At 43.7% G+C, this 19793-nt stretch overlaps 1 protein-coding gene across 2 annotated transcripts in view; it reads left to right on the top strand.

Annotated features, from left to right (window-relative positions):
• The first annotated feature begins 9950 nt into the window (after nucleotides 1–9950).
• Nucleotides 9951–19793, top strand: part of SWAP70 (switching B cell complex subunit SWAP70) — a 35199-nt gene continuing 25356 nt past the window's right edge. For both annotated transcript variants that reach the window (XM_063398011.1, XM_063398010.1), the window contains exons 1-2: nucleotides 9951–10133; nucleotides 18331–18471. In XM_063398011.1, coding sequence (XP_063254081.1) covers nucleotides 10035–10133; nucleotides 18331–18471 — 240 coding nt within the window. In that variant the 5' untranslated portion in view covers nucleotides 9951–10034. The remainder of the gene's footprint in view (nucleotides 10134–18330; nucleotides 18472–19793) is intronic.

Raw genomic sequence — 19793 nt, 5'->3', positions numbered from 1 at the left:
ACAGTGTAAAAAAATTTTTTATACCTGTTACAGTTCTGTGCTCCACCCATTTTCAGAGGCCTTGGAGCATCAGTAGAGGCACTGCTGTGCAAACAAGCTGTGCTGGGGGCTTGGACAGCTGTGTTCCTGGCTGGGTAAGGAATTGCCTGGATTGCTGGGCCCAGGGAGGGGGTGGATGGAGCTATATCCTGCCGGAGGCTGGTCACCAGTCGTGTTCCTCAGGAATCTGTAGGGCGCCCAGTCCTGTTTAATGTCTTTATCAATGATCTGGGTGAGAGGACTGAAGGCTCTCTCAGTTTGCATATAACACCAAGCTGTGCAGGCGTGATGATCTGTTGTTGGAGGGCAGAAAGGCTCTGCGGAGGGATCTGGATAGGCTGGATCAATGGGCTGAGGACACAACTGCAGGAGGTTCAACAAGGCCGAATGCCAGATCCCTACCATAGGTCACAACAACCCCAGGCAGTGCTACAGGCTGGGGGAGGAGTGCTGGAAAACTGCCCAGTGGGAAAGGACCTGGGCGTGCTGCAGTACAGGCTGAATGTGAGCTTGGCCAGTGGTGGCCAATGGCATCCTGTCCTAGATCAGCAATAGCGAGTCTGGCAGCACCAGGGCAGGGACTGTCCCCTGTACTGGGCACTGGTGAGGCCACACCTTGAGTGCTGTGCCCAGTTCTGGGCCCCTCACTGCAAGACAGTAATTGAGGTGCTGGAGAGAGTCCAGAGATGGACAACGGAGCTGAGGAAGGGTCTGGGGCAGAAGTCCTCTGAGGAGCAGCTGAGGGAGCTGGGGGTGTTCAGCCTGGAAGAGGCTCAGGGGGACCTCACTGCTCTCCACAACTCCCTGAAAGGAGGCTGTAGCCAGGTGGGGGTTGATACCTTCTCCCAAGTGATTAGCAATAGGATGAGAGAAAACAGTCCCAAATTGTGCCAGATCAGGTTTAGATGGGATGTGAGGAAAAAACTTCTTCACTGAAACAGTTGTCAAGTATTGGAACAGGATGCCCAGGTAAGCGGTGGTGTCACCATCCCTGGGGTTATTTAAAAGATGTGTGGATGTGGCACTTAGGGACATGGTTGAGTGGTAGACTTGGCAGTGCTAGGTTAACAACTGGATTCCATGATCTTAAGGATATTTTCCAACCTAAAGAATTCTGTGAATCTATTCTAGTGCTGGTCACAGGTTTTGTGTGCCTTTGAAGGGATACCCTGCTTAAACCACAGGACTGAAGTGACTTTAGGTGTTTTAACTTTTTCCTGTGTGCTAAGGGCAGTATTTAAAAAGGAATTTCAGCGTTCTAAAGTAGTGTATGGGAGCAGTAAGAATCATGAAATTTTATCTTGAGTTTTCATGATTCCTTCTGATGCAGATGGTGAGGCAGTGAATCCTGATTGCAACAATGGCTAGTGGGAAGGAGCAGAGAATGTGGGGTGTGTGTTAATGCTTCCCATGAATATTCCCAGCATCCAGTGATTCATGATTCAGATATTTACAGAGTAAGAAGAGGTATCTATTTTTACTGACGTTGAAGGAGGTTTCTTTTTTTTAACAGGAACAATCTTAGAGTAATTTTGGTAGCTTACAAATTATTGCTAAAACAAGACTTGGGTCATACTTGTCTGTAGTTGAGCAAGCTGCTTTTGCATGTGGAAGAAGCTTCTCACCTCTCACAAAAATGTAGAGTTGGATATTAGTTGGGATTCAACCAAGCATGGTGTGACAGGATGGGCTTCAGCACTTGAAGAGGAAAGCTTTACCTGAATTTAAGAAGCAAGAATTAGAGAGCTGGGTGGCAAACTTGTTCTTCAAAATAGCAACATTTAATGTTTAACCATCTTTCTCCTTAATTCATCTAGTTTAAATTTCCAAAGCTTAATTTTTTTTTTTTATCAGACTACATGACTTCATGAGAACTCAAAGTGAAGCTCAAGAACTCAAGTAAAAATGCTTGAAAGCAGGTATTTCATACCCCTACCTCCTCTAGATATTTTTCTGCTCCTTTGTCTTCTCCATCTTCTAATGATGCATTACTGGACAACGCTACCTGCTTGTTCTTGGTCAGTCTTTCTGCATCTTCCGACCAAAAAATGGGTGGTGTGATGGACTAAAGCTCCTACAGACTCAGTTTTCTGTAAAGACACAACACTAACACTGAGAAATGAATTTCAGGTATCAAGGACTGATACACTGTTTGGATAATTCATCTTGCAGTTCAGACCCTTCCATCGTCTTGGGTTTGCAGGCTAAACCATTGAATTGAATCATAAATGGTATACTTTAAAAATACTGAATCATATCTGGTGTTCAAATACTACATGAAATTCTGGTTTTGTCATTACTGTCAAAATACAATTGGAGGTAATTTTTGTATTTTTTTGGTTTGTTTTTGGTAAAGTATCCCCACATAGCAGTTGTCTAGGGTTTTTTATAGTTTTGGTTGGGTTCATTTTTCAGTTCCCAACTATCATGTTGCCCTATTAGCTGGAATGGATCTGAATTACTAAAACGTAGAACCTGAAATCTTACTGTCAAGTTGGCTTATTTTGGAAGTTGCAGACAAGTTTTACCTCCACTTAGAAATGGAGTTAAGTACTGCTTGTATATTCCAAAGTAGGATTTCAATGTCACAGCTTACATTACTTTATAACATTGAAAAGTTTAATGAATAAAAGTATACTTAGGCACCCTGTCCTTGCTGATCTGGGGCAGAGGAACACCATGTGTTCGACACCCTCCCAAAAGCTGGTCAGGACCTTGCCTGAATGTGTTTTGTAGTCTCTAGCAACACCTGCTGGACAAAATTGTTAACTGTGTACTGAATTTTTGTCTTTGAAGTGTTTTGTGTGCTGGTATGAAACTCGACCCTGATTGCTAGAAGGCATTATCTTGTTCTGCAGCAGTCATTGAGCATTTTTGCCAGCAGGAGCTCAGGTAAGCATCCTTTAAATTTCCTCTTTGGTTGTCTAGTCTTGGAAAAGGCACCCTCACGATATGTCCATATATGTGGTTTGGTGTGTAACATGTGCATATGCTTAATAAATCTCTGTGTGTGCTACCTACAAATATCCCTGCTGTAACTGGGGTTGAGGACTGGGTTCTAAATATGGCCAGCAGAGTCAAATCAGGGCTGTGACCTGCTGAGCCCTCCATTCCTCCAGTGAAGCCTGGAACCATCTGAGGGAGCACTGCCAAGCCAACCAGAAACACAGCACAGAGAAAGCAGGAGAAAACTGGGCAGGACAGCACTCAGGAAACAGAGGGCCTGCTTCTGTCCGAGAAACAGAATTGGATGAAGATTCTATCTTCCCAAAGTGTAATGGAATCGGGTTAGGGGAAAGGGAGGTTCCCTGAGGAAAGAATATTGCTGTGCCTAATTAAACAGGAAGCAATTTATTATTGTTTAACATGTTACTCAGAGATCTGAGGTTGTGCACATCTAAAAGCGAACTTGAGATTCTGGAAAAAGTTGAAGCATTGGTTTCAAAGATCTTTTTTTGCCAGTCATTTGACTCCCTTACAATACGTAATATGAGCATTAAGCATGACATTTGCATTATCATGCTGGTCTAAAGTGATTTCTGTTTGACTCAAGATAAAAGCAGACTAAGTGGCCCGACTCTTATTAATGAACTTCTGTGTATCCCTCAGGTTGCTGCCAGACAAGTGGACATAAACGGACAAAGGACATAAAAGCTGCTGCTGTTGCTGAATTTATGCACAGGAAGATTCAATGTATTCAGCCTGCATCTTGACGGAGAAGATTTGTTCATCAATTGATTTACAAACAGCAGGAGGAACCACTAATGCAAGTATTTTAGGCAAGGTGTTTCACAGGATAGGGATGGGGGAACAGGAGAAATAGCTGCTATTCCCAACCTTTAGTAGACTCACCAACCTTAGGTGATGTTTCTGCCTCTGCAGCTCCTGCCTCTTTTCACTCTCATCTACTTAGGTATTAAGATGTTCAGGGCAGAATCTCCCCATATATTTGATCCATGTCTCAGCACATGGGATTTTAAACTCCTTTTGATCTTGTAGACATTGAGTCAAGGCTGGGTTGATGGGCCAAGGCCATTGTATAAGGCTTAACAAGGCAAAGTGACAGGTCCTGCCCTTGGACATAAGCCCAGGCAGCACTACAGGCTGTGGGCAGAGCGGCTGGAAAGCTGCTCAGGGGAACAGGACTTGGGGGTGCTGGTCAACAGTGGCTGAACATGAGCCAGAGCGTGCCAAGGTGGCCAGGGCATCCTGGCTTGTGTCATAAATAGTGTGGCCAGCAGAGCCAGGACAGTGACTGTCCCCCTGTACAGGGCACTGGTGAGGCCTCATCCCCAGTGCTGTGTCCAGTCCTATGAGGAGCAGTTGAGGGAGCTGGAGGTCTTTAGCCTGGAGAAAAAGAGGCCCAGGGGAGACCTTACTGCTCTCTGTAACTGCTTAAAAAGAGGCTGTAGTCAGGTGGGGATCAGTCTGTTTTCCTCTTGTCCTATTGCTGTTACCTGGGAGATGGCCTCAAGCTGCTCCAGGAAAGGTTTAGATGGGACATCAGGAAAAATTTCTTCAGTGAAAAGGTTGTTAGGCATTGGAACAGGAAGTGGCGGAGCCACCACCCCTACAAGTTAAAAAACATGTGGATGTGGCACTGAGGGAAATGGTTTAGTGGTGAACATGGCAGTGCTGGGTTTAACAGGGGGCCCAATGATACTGGAGATCTTTTCCTGTGGGAATACACAAGACAGAGAGTCAAACAGACTTGATTAGCATAGCTGGTTTGATAACCAAGACGCAATGGCAAGAACAAACAGAACTTTGAAGATTACAGAAGATAGGATTAAACCTGCTTACGGGAAAAGATTCAATCAACTTTTGCAAGCAGAGAGTTGTAAACGTATGAGTTGTCTGTGTGATTTTTAACCTAATTATTGTAGTAGGAATTATTAACCTGTCTGAAATAGTATATAAGCTTTTGAGAAACCTGAGTAAAATCAAATTCTGATCACCGAATCAGTCTTCCCATCTCTCAATCAATTGCCAATATTTTCCAACCTTAAAGATTCCATGATTCTGACTGACTGTCTTCTACATTAACCCTGCTTAAATGGCTTTTTCAATTGGCTCTTTCTCTTTTCAGTTTCCCTCCCAAACGGTGGTATCTGCAGCACACATGGGACTGAATTTCCTCTTCCTCTTGGGACATGAGGTGCCTGTGGTATTTTGTTTTCTATGGTGAATCCTGTAACTTGGTGAGAAATACCTTACCAGCAACAAGTATAGAATGTGTGCTACCAGGGAGGACCTGAAAGGTAACCTGATGTTTTATCCCTACATTATGTTTGTTTTCTGAAGTTTAAATAAAAATGCATGTATTGTCCATATTTGTATAAGTAGTAGAAAACTATTGTGAAATAGGTGTGCCTTGCTGTAATCCCTTTAAAGATTGTTCTGAAAGTCTTAGAAGTGAATGGGAAATTCACTTTTTTTGAGAGAGATAGACTAAACTGCCATTCTGATTCAGCATCTAATGCTGCTTCCTGTTTCACCTAAAACTACTGAAGTATTTTAAAATAACAGAAAAGACAAATTCCTCAGATGGCTTGAGGATTGGGTCATGCTATTATGTCAAATATACTTACTGCTTTTTACACTCTCCCCCAGTGTTTCCTTGAGATGTTTTATGGCAGGCGTAGTCTATTCAGAAACTAACACATTGATAATAAACACTAGCATTTGCTTCAGTTTTATTTTTTTCGTGAAGCATTGCTGTGAAGTGGCAGATATTGGAAACACAGCTTGCTGCAAAATTGGCTTAATGGTCTTCAATTTCTGTTTGCTTCTCTTTAGTTTTCCTGTGGAGAAAGAAAATGACTGGTCTAGCCAAGGTTGGGAAGGTTTTCCTTGGGCTAACAATGAGCAGAAAACTTAAGTGCCAGAATTCTTTCCGTGATATCAGTTTAACTGACTCAGTGGCATAAAACAAAATTAGTAATGGTTCAAGTGCATAATCTTTCCTCTGGTTAGAACTTCCCTCACAAATACTTATTATTTGGCTAACAAGGAATAATTAAGTTTCTGCAAAGAGTACCAAGAGAAAAGTGATTGATCCCTCAAGGCTGAGCTCAGCAGGGTCTAACTAAAGCTCCTTCCTGAAACTGTGAGTCACTCTGTGAGACCAAGCCAGTTTTCCCTCCCCTCAGTCATGTTTTTAACTGTGGTGAGGAAACAAAATTAGAACAAGCACAGATTTTCAATGAAGCTGCTGAGTTCTCAGACAATTTTCAGGAAAAGCAGAAGTATGTGAAGTTGCATCAGAACTTGCTTTTGTATCACACAAGCAATTTAGAGTTTATGTAGTGCTATCAAGGGTTTCTTGGTTAAGTGTGATTGCTGTTACTTAATGTTTAATGGCTTATATGTCAATCTTCAAAGGTTCAGAATGTGATAAGCAAAGATCCAGACCAGCACATCAAAATAGAAGGGTTTCTTAAAATGACTCACTCTTTGGGTGTGGATGCAGTTACTCCTGTAACTTTGTTGAAGCTATTTTGGGTAAGCATAAAAAACAAAGGTTTCGTTCCACAGCAAGTTTGTCTGCATATATTTGTCTGAACTTCACTTTAACTGGTTTTGCTCTATTAAAACAATGAGGATTTAAATATCAGTATGACTATATAAAATCATGTACTAGGTTTATGCGTAACTTGTAAGTATCCTCTTGATTAACCTACCAAGTGCTGGAGCAGCTGAGACTTGTATAAACCACTCATTTTAATGAAATATTTAAGCATGGGCTGCTAACCTAGTGACCCGAATGGAACTATTTATATTCCGAGTGGAAAACAAATCCTGTTCTGGCAAAGGACTTTAGCATGTCATTTAAATCAGGAATAACAGAAGCCAGCAAAAAGAATGAAGAGAAAATGAAAGGTAGCACACAGGGTTTTAGTGGGGTTTTTTGTGGAATTTTTTTTTTGGGGGGGGGAGGGGGGAATGTTTTTGTTTTGTTTGTTGTTTTTGTTGTTGGTTGATTTTTATATGTGTGGGTGTGTTGGGGTTTTGTTGTTTTCTACAATTTGTGGGGCATTTTGTTTTGGTTTTGTTTTTCCACTATTGTTTTTACCACAAATCCAAACTGCCAAAAAATCACTGAACTCTGCTCACAGCACAGATTAAGTCCCTGCCATTAGAAGATTCATGTGTGAACTACATTAATTGCTTTTCTTCAGTGACTTTTCACAGACTCTAATTGTATTTTAATGCACTTTCATAAATGTATCCTGTGTTTACTGGTGACCTTGTGGGTGCTCAGCTACCAACTTATCTGCATATATCAAAAGTTGTCTCTTTCCTTTTTAAGTGGAATAGCTGTATTCTAGTTGGAGAAATGCTAATGTATTTTAAGGTGGCAGATTTTCTGGTAATAGTAACAGCTATAATGTTAGCAAATCAGATTCCTTAGAAAATTTAATCCAAATAATTTTTATGTTAATCATATAGTTCAGCTCTCGAGGAAAGAGCATATATAATTATTTGTGTATTCCAAAGTCCTGAATAAACTATGGAGCAAAAGGTTAGGAAAAAGGAGGGGATAAAGGCTGTTAGGGTATGCTCAGTGAATATGGCAGGTAGTGTTTGACAATCGACTGTGCTACTGGGAGACTATAACATCTTTAAAAGATATCTCTAAAGAATAAAAATTACCAGAAATCTGGATGATTCTAGTTTCTATCACATACAGAAAACCAGTCTTACGATTTATCACCTATGAGAATTAGAATTACTTCCTACAGTGGACTTTGCTCTCTACTCACCTGCCCTGCTCCTGACCAGAAGCCCGGTGTACGTGGAGGATCAGTGATCTGTGCAATTTAGGCCTGTCGCTCCCAGTTTGTGCTGAGCTGTGCTGAATGTCCAGCCTGGCCTTTAGGCCCATGGGGGACAAATTTCCCTGGCTGATTGTCCCACAGGATTTTTTGGGCAGCTCCTACATGGTACCTGCAATGACAACTCCTGTATGCCCTGCACTGCATCTGAAAACCGCAGCAATGGGTTCAGCTAAGAACATCTTTTATGTTTGGCCGTAGAAACAATGTATAGAGTTGTTTCCTTGTATGAAAACCTTGTAATAGCTTGAATGACCAAAATAGTGTAAATTTTCCATGGGCAGGGTCTGCATGACGTGCTGCACCTGGTAGCTGCTAGACAATCCACGGTTCCTGAAGGAATGTAAGGTTATCTACACTCTTCTCTCCATTATAATATTGGCTGCAATAAATGGTATTTTAAGTGACACTTTAGAATCTGAGTGCCTTTCTTACTGGAATCACAATAAACCAGCACCACCTGGTACAAAACAGTTGTCAAACTGTACGTGCCAGAACTATTTCACTTGGAGTGCTATTTTTGTTCTTATGATGCAATTGACTGAATACTAAAATTGGGCAAAAATGTCCAATTTATTTGTATTTACTTAAACTACCAATTATTATGTGTCCTAAGTTTGAGATCTTAATGGTCTGTGTGAAATCCATGAAAATAAAACCTTGAAGAGATCGTGGCCTGCATTCTGTGAATGACAGTGGCTGTGGTTGAAGCAATGTATGTGGGTCAGAAACAGAAAAAAAAAAGTGAGCTTTTTTATCAATTGCAGGAAATGGTGCATGTAGGAGCCTTATATCTCAGCCTCTGTCAGTCAATAAGTGTTAGAGAGTTTTGCACCTTCTAAGACAATGCCCATCATCCCTCATTTCTTCTTCCTCTGCTCTTTTCCCCAAAATAAGCTCACAGAGATGTTCTCAGTGTGAGGCTCCTATTTGGGCCTAGGGTTCAGTGCGTTTGGGGTTTGGATCCTGGCTGTATTGCTGACATGATTTATGGTATTTGCTGTTCAGACTGAAATGCCAAAGACATCCATCAAGATGTACAAAAAGGCCATTCCACACTTCCTCTCCCCAAAGCTGGACTGAAAAGGTATATTTGGCTAAATAGACCAACCAACACACCACTTAGCGAAAAAAATACTGACTCCGTACATGGAAAAAAAGACCATTGAGATCACAGGACATATATCATAAATAATAATTTGCTTTTTCTACAACATGCAGAAGAAATGATGCATACATTTATTTTGTCTTAATAATCTCAGTTGAAGACCTTGCACAGCTGCTGCTCTCACCAGTACTTATTCCCAACCTACAGCATTAAAGAGGATTTAACACAAAAAACCTACCCCAAACTCCCAGCAACTCTCAAAAAAACTTCCAACAACACAACTCCTTCATCTGAATCACATTTTGTCTGGCTTCTGCTCTGGAGGTAGCGGAGGAGGGGGTTTTAGCTCTCCCCCTGTATTAGGATTGCACTGCACTCTCTCCAGCTGTGTGCAGCCTTCCTTTCAAGCTGGTTTTGGGGCAGAAAAATTCCAAGAGGAAAGCTGCTCTCCTGAATGTGAGGTATATCCTGCTGGGAACATTGCACCTGAGACTTTCATAAATTCCATTCACACTCTATTCCTGTTCTTCAAAAATCCACAAATTTCTCAGGGGGAATTATTTGCAAAGACAGAAAAGTATTAGGCGCACTGACATAGTCACGACAGCTTTCATGACCACGTAGTGTTTATTTTATCTATCCAGTCGCACATCACAATGACACGACTTCTATTTACTACCTCATCTGAGGTGAAAACCCTGAACAGTGTTTTTTAACTATGCTAAAGAACAGTAATGTGGCAAATGTTAATTTATACATCCATGTCACAGCCAGCCATCAGAAATAAATTGAAAGGGACAAAATCGTGCACTTGTCCATTTAACCGTGTGCATTTCCTAATAAGAATTAAAGGCAGACCTTCAGTAAGAGAGGAAGCTTTGCCGGAGGGCGGAGAAGGCGATCGTGAGGCCCGTGGCGCTGCCGCCGGGGCGGGGCGCGGCTGCGGGGGCGGGGCCGGCGGGGCCGGGCCGGGCCGGGCCGCGCCTCTTGGGCCGTCTCAGGCCGGGGCACAGCGGCGGCGGCGGGCACGGGCCGGGAGCGGGCCGGCCATGGTGGGGCTCAAGGAGGAGCTGCTCAAGTCCATCTGGCACGCCTTCACCGCCCTCGACCTCGACCGCAGCGGGAAGGTCTCCAAGTCCCAGCTCAAGGCAAGCAGAGGGCGGCGGGCCCGGCGGGGTGCGAGGGGCCGGGACACGGCCCGGGCCGTCCGCACCGAGCGCGGACACGGCGGGCACGGGGCGCGGGCTGGGACCTGCCTGTGGCGGCCCCTCGGGGGGCACACGGGCACTCATTTTCGGGGCTCCCCTGGGCGCTGTAAATCTCGTTTTCCTCACCGTTCGTCCCGCGGCACCGCTGTTCCCGGGGCCCCGGCCACCTCCGTCCTGCGGGAGGCTGCCGTGGACCCGTCCTGGAGCCTGGGCATGCTGATTTTCATTCTGCCCAGGCAGGCGCTCCGTCCTCCGCGAGATGTCAATGCACAAACCCTTGTGCTTCTGGTCCGCTTTCAACCACATGTGCTTGCTACCCCTTTCTGGCCAAAATCTTTTGTGGGGTAGCCACAAGGTCCCATCTATAGGGGCTGGCTGCCTCCGAGTGAAATTCAGAGCTTGCCAAGGGGAGAGAGCGGTTCCACAATGCCCTCTTATTTGGATATAAACAAGAGAATTAGTCAAGAGGCTCCAACTGTGCCATTCTTTCGTTAGCTTATACCCTGAAGTAGTGTTTGTGCTCTTAAAAGAGCTCTCAGGCAGCTCGCTGAATCCAGTCCCATCTTGGCCCTGCTTTATGGGACCGTCTTGGCCTGGGAATAATAGCAGGAATCTGGCTAAATAAATATTTTGAATAGGAACGCAACACCTGTTGACATTCAAGACTGTGAGTCCTTGTGCCCGGTGCTGGGGCTGCGTGGGCTGCAGCAATTAGCCGAGGTTTGCGCCTTTTGTAGGATTAGCTCCTCAAGCCACAGTGGCCGTACTGTGGGTGCTATCTCCAAGCATGGCTAGTCGCTCACGGACTGTATTTTTGGCATTATGTAATGAGGGTCCAGACCTGCCAACATGCTGCAAGCAGCCTGTTCCTCTTCTCCTTTTCTTCTCCTGGGGTGATCAGGCTGTGAGACAGAGCCAAGCTCAGCCAGAAGTGACTGAGGGGCAGGATTCAGGCAAGATGCCAGACCTGGCTGTGAGCTTGAGCTGAAAATGTATGCAGGTCTTGGGTTTTTGCAGGAGGTGTCAGTGAAAGTGAGTATTTGTGTTCCAGTGTTTGAGGACAAACTGAAGCAGGTTGCAGAGAAGCGCTTTTTTTTTTCGTCCTGCTTTTTATAGGCGTCCTATTTTCCTGTCATACTATCTACCACATCTTGTGTGCTCCATGCACTCACCTGAGGGTGTCTGCAGATGTGTTGTTGTGCAGGCCAGTGCAAAACCTCTCGTGGTCCACTGGTGCTGGGCTGAATGAAATGGCTGAAGAAGCTGCCAGTGTGCCGGTGGGCTGGTACAGAGTCATTAAAAAAAACAGGGCTTTGTGCGTTTGTGCAGTTTTGTCTGTGACATAAAGGCTCCTGTGAAAAGTGGCAGGTGGAGGATCTGGGAGTGCAGAAACAAGTCTGAAATAAGGTTGCTACCTTCTCCTGTGACCCCGAAGAATTAGTTTTCAGGAGACGCAGAAGGGACTAGAGGGTGTTCTTACATAGACTTTTTGTGGCAAGTGCTGAATGTGGTGTCAAACTGATGGTCCTGCTGGGTAGAAAAGGTGTGCAGGGTGGGAATAGCCCCACATGATTAAAAGGGCGGGTGGAATGCCAAAAGAGAAGTTCCTATATGATAGAGAAAGGGCTATGTTGTCCTGAAAGGTATGTCACAGTGAAGTGTTTCTCATCATCATGAGGAAGATACAGCACTCCTATGAAATGGAGAGATGATGCTTGGAGATCAGTAGGTTAGTAGAGATCTGTGACATTACAAAAATGTGCTTAATAATTAATTTAGTGGAACTGTTTTTTTAAAAAAAATGATAAAAACCTATTTGTTTTATGAGAATGGCATAACTGCTGAACTCTTCCCTTCGCAATAAGAGAACTTACTGGCAATGTGTCTTTGGTTTGTGTAATCCAGCGTAAGATGCTGCCATCACATTGCAGGAAGTTCCTAAGGAACCTTTGATTGTAAAAAGGAGTGATCGCTAGTTACTCGGCCTAGAAGTGACCTTTGATCCTTCCATAAAAATAATTAACTTTAAATACTATGAGAAAAATAAATGTGTGTGTGTGTGTCCTGTAGTTGAGGCCCTACTGCAAAGGGTTTGCATCACACATTTGTTTTCAGTAGATCTAGAGCAGATGGATGGAGGTGAGTCACTTTGGTCTTTGTAGTCTGGAGAAACAGCAAATGCTTGAGGGCACAAATGGGACTTGCTTGGAATAGTAAGGATGTCGTGAGATATCTTTTGTTCATTTGTATCTTTTGTATATGTTCTCAGCTGCTGAGAGACAAGACAGTCAAATCAGTCCTCTGTGTAATTTTGAATATTTTCTTCTTCCAGTATGCACTGATTTTTTGGGGTTTTTTGGGGGGTTTTCTACTTTTTTTCAACTGGTAGTCTTCAGAAGTTTTACTGTTATGCTGGCTGCAGCTCTTAGTCTTTTTTCCTACATCAGTGGAAGTATTTCTGTTCTTAAATTACAGCTTTAAAGGTGGACACAGTCATTGTTTTGCCAGTGTGTTTCTTGGCATGCTCAAATACTGATACAGCAAGGCTCAGGTGTCAGTTTTGTGTACACAGTTATAGCTGCTGCTGTGATTCCAGCATGAGCTAAATGCAAATTACTTCCTTTCCTACACTTAAATCCAATTTCATCTTTCTTACAATCTGCAATTTTAAAACTTGTTTTAGAAGTTTCTCTAAGGTGCCAGCATTAAATCCGCTTTTCATCTGGATCTTGAAACACTGTAATTTTAAATATAATTCCACTTGACAGCCAGCAAAACTGTTTGTAGTGTGTGTGTATGATTGAATCTTGGAAAGATCCACCAATTAGTTTTTACACCCTCTCTGGAAGCTCTTCCACACATTGTTTTGTGACTTGTTTCTGCTTAGGCAGTGGCTTTATTTTGGTTTATTTCTTGTGTTTTACAAGCTGCATTGGGGTGTATTTTCTAAGTCCTGGGGTCTTGGATTCCTGGATGCTATCTGCAGAATGTGGATGGTGGGCCACATGTGAAAATACTGTCTCATTCAGGCCTGTATTATAACTTTGAGTGACCAAAGCTAATTATTTGACTTAGAAAGTTTATACCGGTCTGTTCTCGTGTCTGGGGTGTTACAGGCTCATTATACCTCTTACCTTTGCTTTGACTTTCCCCTAAATGTGAAGTCAGTGGCCTGTGGGAAGAGGAAGAATGGTGTAATCGGGGTTGAGAGGGGTGATCTGACCCAAGAGGAAGACCTTGAACAATGTAACAAGGCAGAGGCAGGGCTGGGAGCCTGTGCCGAGTGGGTAGGATCCTGGCCAGACAATTGGCTTTGTGCAGCGGTGCAGGGCAGTAGGAAATTAGTCACCGTGACTCACGGGGACAGGGTCCTGCTCTGGTGCTGTCAGCGGGGCTCACAGTGTGTGTGTTAGGGTAGCCGTGAACAATCCTCTTGGTGAGGTGTGAGGGCAGGATGCTGTTCTGCCAGGAAAGCCCAGGCACCCTGTAGACTAAAACAGGGAGCATGAGGAAATGATGGGGTCATGATACTGTGCTTGAGAAGAACAGCTCCCAGTGGATCAGCAGGCTGTTTAACCTTGAGCCAGCCTGTGCCCATGTGGCCAAGGCAGCCAGTGGCATCCTGGCCTGGATCAGCAATAGTGTGGCCAGCAGGACCAGGGCAGGGGTTGTCTGCTGTGCTGGGCTCTGGTGAGGCCACACCTCGAGTGCTGTGTCCAGTTCTGGGCCCCTTAGTTTAGGAAGGACATCGAGGTGCTGGAGCAGGTCCAGAGAAGGGTGACAAGGGTGGTGAAGTGTCTGGAACACAAGTCCTGTGAGGAGCAGCTGAGGGAGCTGAGGGTGTTTAGCCTGGAGAAAAGGAGGCTTAGCAGTGACCTTACCACCCTACAACTGCCCGAAGAGAGATTGTTGCCAGGTAGGGGTTGGTCTTTTCTTCCAGGCAACCAGCAAGAGGACAAAAGCTTAAGCTGCTCCAGAGGTTCAGGTTGGACAGTAGGAAGAACCTTTTCACAGAGGGGTTGATTAGATGTTGGAATGGGTTGCCCAGGGAATTGATGGAATCCCTGGAGGTATTTAAGGAAAGACTGGATGTGGCACTCAGTGCCATGGTCTGGTTGACATGGTGGTGTTCAGTCATAGGTTGGACTTGATCTCAGAGATCTTTTTCAGCCTAATAGACTCTGTGATTCTGTTTTTTCAACTGGTTTCAGGGAAGATGTAGAAGAAAGGTGCAGTACATGGAGTATGTTAACAAGGAGCTCTTAAGGTCTAGGAGCCCCAGGACAGATAGGCAATTCCCTTGGTAACTTGGGCAGATGCAGGCTGGCGCCATCATGTGACTGGAGGCCAAGGAGTATTGTGCAGTTAATGAAAGCAAAAGGAAGAGTGAGGTTGTTGAAAAGGGTGGTGAGGGGAGTGCAAGTGCCCAGGGGTGAAAGGAGTGAATGAAGGAACGGGAGCTGATGTGGGCAAAGGGCACAAATGTCAGGAACCTGGGCTGGTGGAGGCTGGGCTGGAATACACTCATGCAGCTGGGAAAGAGGCTGCTGCAGTAGCCCCGATGTTGAATAACGAGGCTCCAGATGGGGTATATGCTAGCTGAGTGGATAAGGAAGCTGTAGCTTGGGATGTGATGATGCAGGATATGGTGTGCATACAGTGTACTCTGGATGAAAAGACCTGGTGCTTGTAACAAGGGGCTTATATGATGCTACTTTAACACTGGTCATAAAAAAAAAAAAGGAGAAAGTGCTTGTGAGTAGCCGTATTTTGGCTGGCTGGCTGGCTGCTGACATGGATGTTAGGGAGAGATGAGCCAAGAATGTCTTGGAATGAATTCACACGAAGCCAGTGAATGGAGCTGTAAGGATCTGGGATTCCAACATTTTAAAATCTGAAAAAGAGACGGGGAATGGGAAGACCCCCCTGAAAGATGGCAAAGAAAAAGAGAAAGCTACCAAGAAGCTGACAATAGCTGCTGCAGGATTAGTCTGCCCTGGTAATGCTCCCACTGTCATCTGGGCCAAATTTTTGTCACTGAGCAGTAAGTAGTCTAGCAGAGCCTACCTCTCCGTGTGGAAATGAAGATCACTTTTATGGACATGATTAAATGGAACTACTCAGATGGTAACAATTCAACACGTGCTGAAAGTTTTGGAAAATGGGAACTCAAGAGGGAAGCAACTCTTGCAGAGAACACCCAAAGGTAAAACAACATGAAACTGGGCATAAATAAAGTAAATCCAAAATCTGTGAATGACCTTTGGCATTCAGCTTGCTTGTATTTGTTTTTGAAACAGAGCACCTTCAGTGTTCCCAGGGAAAGATGGATGCCACCAGCCATGTTTCTTATAAAACTTTTCCTTGAAAATGAAGGAGTTGTTGTGCCCAGAGTGCCCTGGTGTCATAAACCCTGTGCAGGCTGCTTGTGCTGTGTCACACTCCAATTTGGGGACCCCCCCTGTACCCAAGTGCTGCAGCAGAGATGAGACTCTAGGCTGGGGCAGGAGTTGGCCTTGGCATGAAGAGCATGATAAATGCAGAAGGAGAAATCTGCCTGGCCACCCTGTGGGCACTGGGGGAAAACTTCCTTATGGCTGATGTAGCTTCTGCAAAGCAAGGTAATTTGTTTGTACTCCAATTAACCTAGTGCTCAGCTACTTGTTGTTTGTTTTCTTTTTTTCTAAAATTGTTAATTAACATAGAGTATCTTCTGGTCCAGATGATGTGATTTGAGAGAACAAAACCAAACCAAATAAGACCTCAGGGCAGAATTTTTCTGACTTACCCTGCCAGTGAAGAATTCAGCTGGCACTTGGCCGCCTTAGAGAATAGCAGGCTTTGGCAGGCGCCAAGGAATTTCCTGAGTTATGAAAAGAGAGATCTGGGCACCAGAGAGATTGCAGATAAGGCAGATCTTAGAAAATCATTGAAAGTGGAATTTTTTCCTGTTAAGCTGGTCACTTGATGTGGAAATCACCTAGGTTTCTGACAGCCCGAGCACAGCAAGAACACCAAAAAAAGAAGACAAATATGTAGAAAGGACATGATGAGAAAGTATTTTACTTAGACTTTTAATTTACATTGATAGTAAGCTTAAATCAGTCATGCTTTTTGAATATTTTATTAGCTTGAGTATTTTTTTAGTTATAGTATTAGCAACTACAGTGTGGTTGGAAAACAGTGATCATCTCTCTCTCAGAAATTGAAGAATCCCTCAGGCTTCTATAAATAACAGCAGAAGCCTTAAATAGAAGGGGAAACACACATGATAGTACATTCCCCCAACCCCATATGTAAATCACATGGACTCAAACACTTGAGACAAGGATGGATTGAAGTGAAATATACTGTTGATGGACAGTGATGTGATATGTGATAACTTCTAAAGACTCTTTTGCTGCTTTGGGAAGTGCAACTTCTGTTGTACTGTGGCTGATGCTGTTTAACTTTTTTGTAAATGTTTACACCTTATTAGCTCTAATGCCTTAGTGTTACCATACATCAGTGAAAATATATATTTCTCATGGAAATATCTCCTTTTCTAAAACCAAGTTTAACTTTGGAGGTATGTAGAGAGGAATTCTCCTGAACTGAGTATACATCTTGGGCTGTCTTTCTAATATTTTCTGCTAACTAACACTTAGATTCTATCATGCATCAGAACAGTAAAGATACATTTTCTTTTTTCTTGGTAGCTGGTGGGTGGGGGAAAGCCCAGACATTTAAAGTGTATAGCTTTGGTTTTATTTCCTAGGCTATGAAAACTTCAGACTTTCACTTCTTCTTTTACAACTACTCCATCTTTATCCACTTTATGTCTACTCGTCTAAATAGACAAGCTTATAAGTTTTCTGCACATTTTTTTTACTGTTTCCTCTTTGCATCATTTGGGTCTGTTTTCTAAAATTCTATATAAAACTCACAAAATTCAGTTGCACTTGGTTCCATGTAGTTGATGTAGTTCGATTTTAAAAAAAGAATAGCACTGGCAGCATACCTTTTCAAAAGATGTGATCTGTTTTACCATTTGTGTCATTTTTTTGCCTTTGTTACATTTTTCCATGCTAACCATGGCAGAGTATGTGGTATTAAATCCTTAACCCAGCTCATGTTGGTGGTACATGATCTTCAGAGGCTCAGCTCTGCATCCTGCCAAGGGAGAAGTCCCCCGTAGTGCTTGGGGTGCAGTGGGCAGCCTGTTACAGGTCTGTCCTGACTCCAGACCGTGTGAACAACCAAAGGGTGGGATGGTGCTTTGCCATTTTTTGGGAAGTGCTGGTGGCACAGGAGTTGCTACTGCCCAGATTCTGCCTTCCTGTTGGTACTGAGGTGTTGGTCTGTGCTTGCAAAGCTCAGTTCAGGCTGAAGAAGTTGAGATGTGCTGGCTACCAGTTAGTTTTCAGTAATTCAGTACTTCCTTAAAATTAATCAAGTGTGTAGTCTCTTCTTGAAGGTCAGTTCTCAAGAACAGACATGAGTGTGAGTGGGTGTCAAGTTCGTGACATACTTCATGCAAATAGCTTTTTAAAATAAAAATTGGAGAAGCACACCTAAACGGTCCCCCTTTCTGTAACATTACTTTCCTTTGCCAACTGAAACATTGGGTCAATGTCAAGAAGCATCCCAAAAGCAAGCAGATGAGGGAAATGCATAGTTAATACTTTGATCTGAATAGTCATTTGTTTGTAAATGAAAGCTACGTGTTGAGTTGTCTTTGTTACTCATTTTCACTAGATTTTTTTTTATGATTTCAAAGGCTAGGTGTTTGTGGTTGTTTTGATAGCTATCTTGACTTCACTCTGCAAATATTATTCTGGCGTTCCTGCATGCCTCTCCTGGTTTTCAGCTGCATGGGGATATATATACAAAGGGGAGCTTGTGTAGCTGCATTTGCAGCTCTCTAGGGCTGTACCTCCCTGTGCTCACATTGCTTCTGTAACATGCAGCTCTCTGAAACCATCAAATCAGGATTTTTTAGTTATGTTTTCTTTCTGACAAAACTTTGTGAGGCAGAACATGTGGTGACATCAAAGTGTCACTTTGCTCATGGTTTTGGAGTCACAGGTCTGCTCTGGAAGGAACACACCATGGTTAAGGCTGACAGCAGTGTCACTGGTTTCTCTTTTGTCCTCAGGTCCTTTCTCACAACTTGTGCACAGTGTTAAATGTTCCTCATGATCCAGTGGCCTTGGAAGAGCACTTTAGGGACGATGATGAAGGACCAGTTTCCAATCAGGGTTACATGCCTTATCTAAACAAATTCATCTTGGAAAAGGTAAGTTTTGAATACTTGTGTTCTGTGCTTTCTTGTATCAGCTTTTGTTGTTAGTGTGTCTTTGCGGTAACTGGTGCATGCAGGAGGCTGCTGCTGGTGTGAAGACACTGGTTGGGAGTGTATCTGTGGGGTCCTCATAGGGTGGCTACTTTGGAGAGTCTGTGCCTAAAAATGGAAGGTGCACTGTTCTCTACCTCTTCTCTCCTTGGTTTCTGTTTCCTGTTACATCTGGTCCTTGACTAAGCTGTGTTCATGCAGAATCGTGCTCATATTAATGAGGCACCTCAGCTTGAGTTTATCTGAAAGTGTCTGGGAGCTATAGGTCGTCCCACTTTATACTGCAGCTGTAACAGACTCTTGTCACAGAGTCCTTTGCAAACAGAAAGGGTAAAAGTATCTTCACTGTTTGTCACAAAGTACTTTAATAAGTAGATCCCTTCAGAGAGTTACAGTGGGTGACATGAGGGCATGTTGTGAAGTTTTGTCTTGCGAGTTCTTTCCTTTCATGTCTGAGCATTCTTCAGTCTTCTGTTGTGCCTTGTTTCAGGAGAAACTCTGGAAAATCAGCAGGGCTTCCCCTCCTGTCCCCTCCATTGTGTTCTAAAATAGGTGATCACTGGGTTGGAAAGTTGAGAAACCCCAAACAATGATCTTCCTGCTTTTTTTCTGTCTGTTGCTGACACAGGGGCTGGACAGCAAAAGCAGCTCACGTGATGGTGGAAACATCAGCTTCCCCACCACTGATTCCTTGTACACTTGAGGGCCAGCCCCAGAAACCCTTAAACTTTGATGTTGTGGCTGCAGAGACACAGGGCTGTTTGCTCACTTTTGTTATGTGGAAAAGTCCTGAACTGACATGCTGCTGAGAAGCCCAATACAGCAGTTGCAGATGATGCAAACTCTTCCGCCCCATTTGCTGAATTTTGCTCCTTCATTTAATAGTGGTGGAAAATGTAATATATATAATGTAGTCTGGCAGCTTATATATAGCAAAGACTTACCAGCTTCTCTGCCTCTCTAGTCTGTGTTTCTTTCATACCCAAAGAGTATGACAGACACCCCAAGAGTGTCCTGTTTGGTGTGTGGGAGTTGTTGGCCTTTATACACATAAAGGTACATCGTTAATGTCTTGGTTGTTTGATGCTGAAGAATCCTGCTTTGTCCCTAAGAAGTTATGATCTTCTTTCTGCTTCGTCTTGGCTATATGAGATCCTGTGGAGACCAAGCAGTCTTTTTTCCTAAATTCTGGGACAAAAGATAAGGCCTTAATTTATTTGACCAAAGGATTACAGTGGGAGAGGCTGAACCAAAGTGGGTTAATA

Source organism: Prinia subflava, chromosome 5 (genome assembly GCF_021018805.1).
Source record: "Prinia subflava isolate CZ2003 ecotype Zambia chromosome 5, Cam_Psub_1.2, whole genome shotgun sequence".
Classification (NCBI taxonomy): Eukaryota; Metazoa; Chordata; class Aves; order Passeriformes; family Cisticolidae; genus Prinia; species Prinia subflava.
This window is presented reverse-complemented; position numbering and strand designations above follow the sequence as displayed.